Raw genomic sequence first — 668 nt, forward strand, 5'->3', positions numbered from 1 at the left:
GGATTTTATCAGGATTTTATCAGGATTCTGATCAGGATTTTATCAGGATTCTGATCAGGATTTTATCAGGATTCTGATCAGGTTTTCATCAGGATTCTGATCGGGACTGATCAGGTTTCCCTCTCGTCCTCTCCTTCTCAGCTGTATGAGAAGCAGCTGTATGGACCCATATACTGGAGCGGGCTGAAGTCGGTGTCGGTGAACACGGCCGAGCTGCTGGAGGAGCTGCTGAGGAAGGACGAGAAGTTTCCGTCCAGAGGAGACATGTCTCTGTGGACGGAGTACCGAGACATGAGGGGGTTCGGATACGGACCCTTCACAGAGTAAACCCACACTGCATCCAGTTTGTAAAAAACAAATTAAACTGTTGTGATGGATGTAAAACAGCTTTCCAGGATAAAGGTCATGAGTGGATGAACTGAAAGAGGATCACTGGCCAGAATTTTGCAACATTTTTTCCTTCCAAAATCTAAAAAAAAAAAAAAAAAAAAAAATCAGACATACTGGACACACAAACGTTTTTATTTTTTTAAGAACTTAAATAGCTAGCTTTTTGTTACCACAGACGATAACTTGACATCAGGTCAGGCTGAGGCAGCAGAGTGGTGGAAGTGAGAAATACTGTCACCTGCAGGTCAGTTGGCATCAGTACAATGTTTTGAGAAAAT

At 42.8% G+C, this 668-nt stretch overlaps 1 protein-coding gene across 1 annotated transcript in view; it reads left to right on the forward strand.

Annotated features, from left to right (window-relative positions):
• Positions 1-668, forward strand: part of LOC106945403 (sterol 26-hydroxylase, mitochondrial-like) — a 14095-nt gene that overhangs the window by 5085 nt on the left and 8342 nt on the right. Inside the window, exon 2 of the mRNA XM_015029056.1 lies at positions 142-323. Within this exon, the coding sequence (XP_014884542.1) occupies positions 142-323 (182 nt within the window). The remainder of the gene's footprint in view (positions 1-141; positions 324-668) is intronic.

Source organism: Poecilia latipinna, unplaced genomic scaffold (genome assembly GCF_001443285.1).
Source record: "Poecilia latipinna isolate Pla-1442-1.1 unplaced genomic scaffold, P_latipinna-1.0 Scaffold142, whole genome shotgun sequence".
NCBI lineage: Eukaryota > Metazoa > Chordata > Actinopteri > Cyprinodontiformes > Poeciliidae > Poecilia > Poecilia latipinna.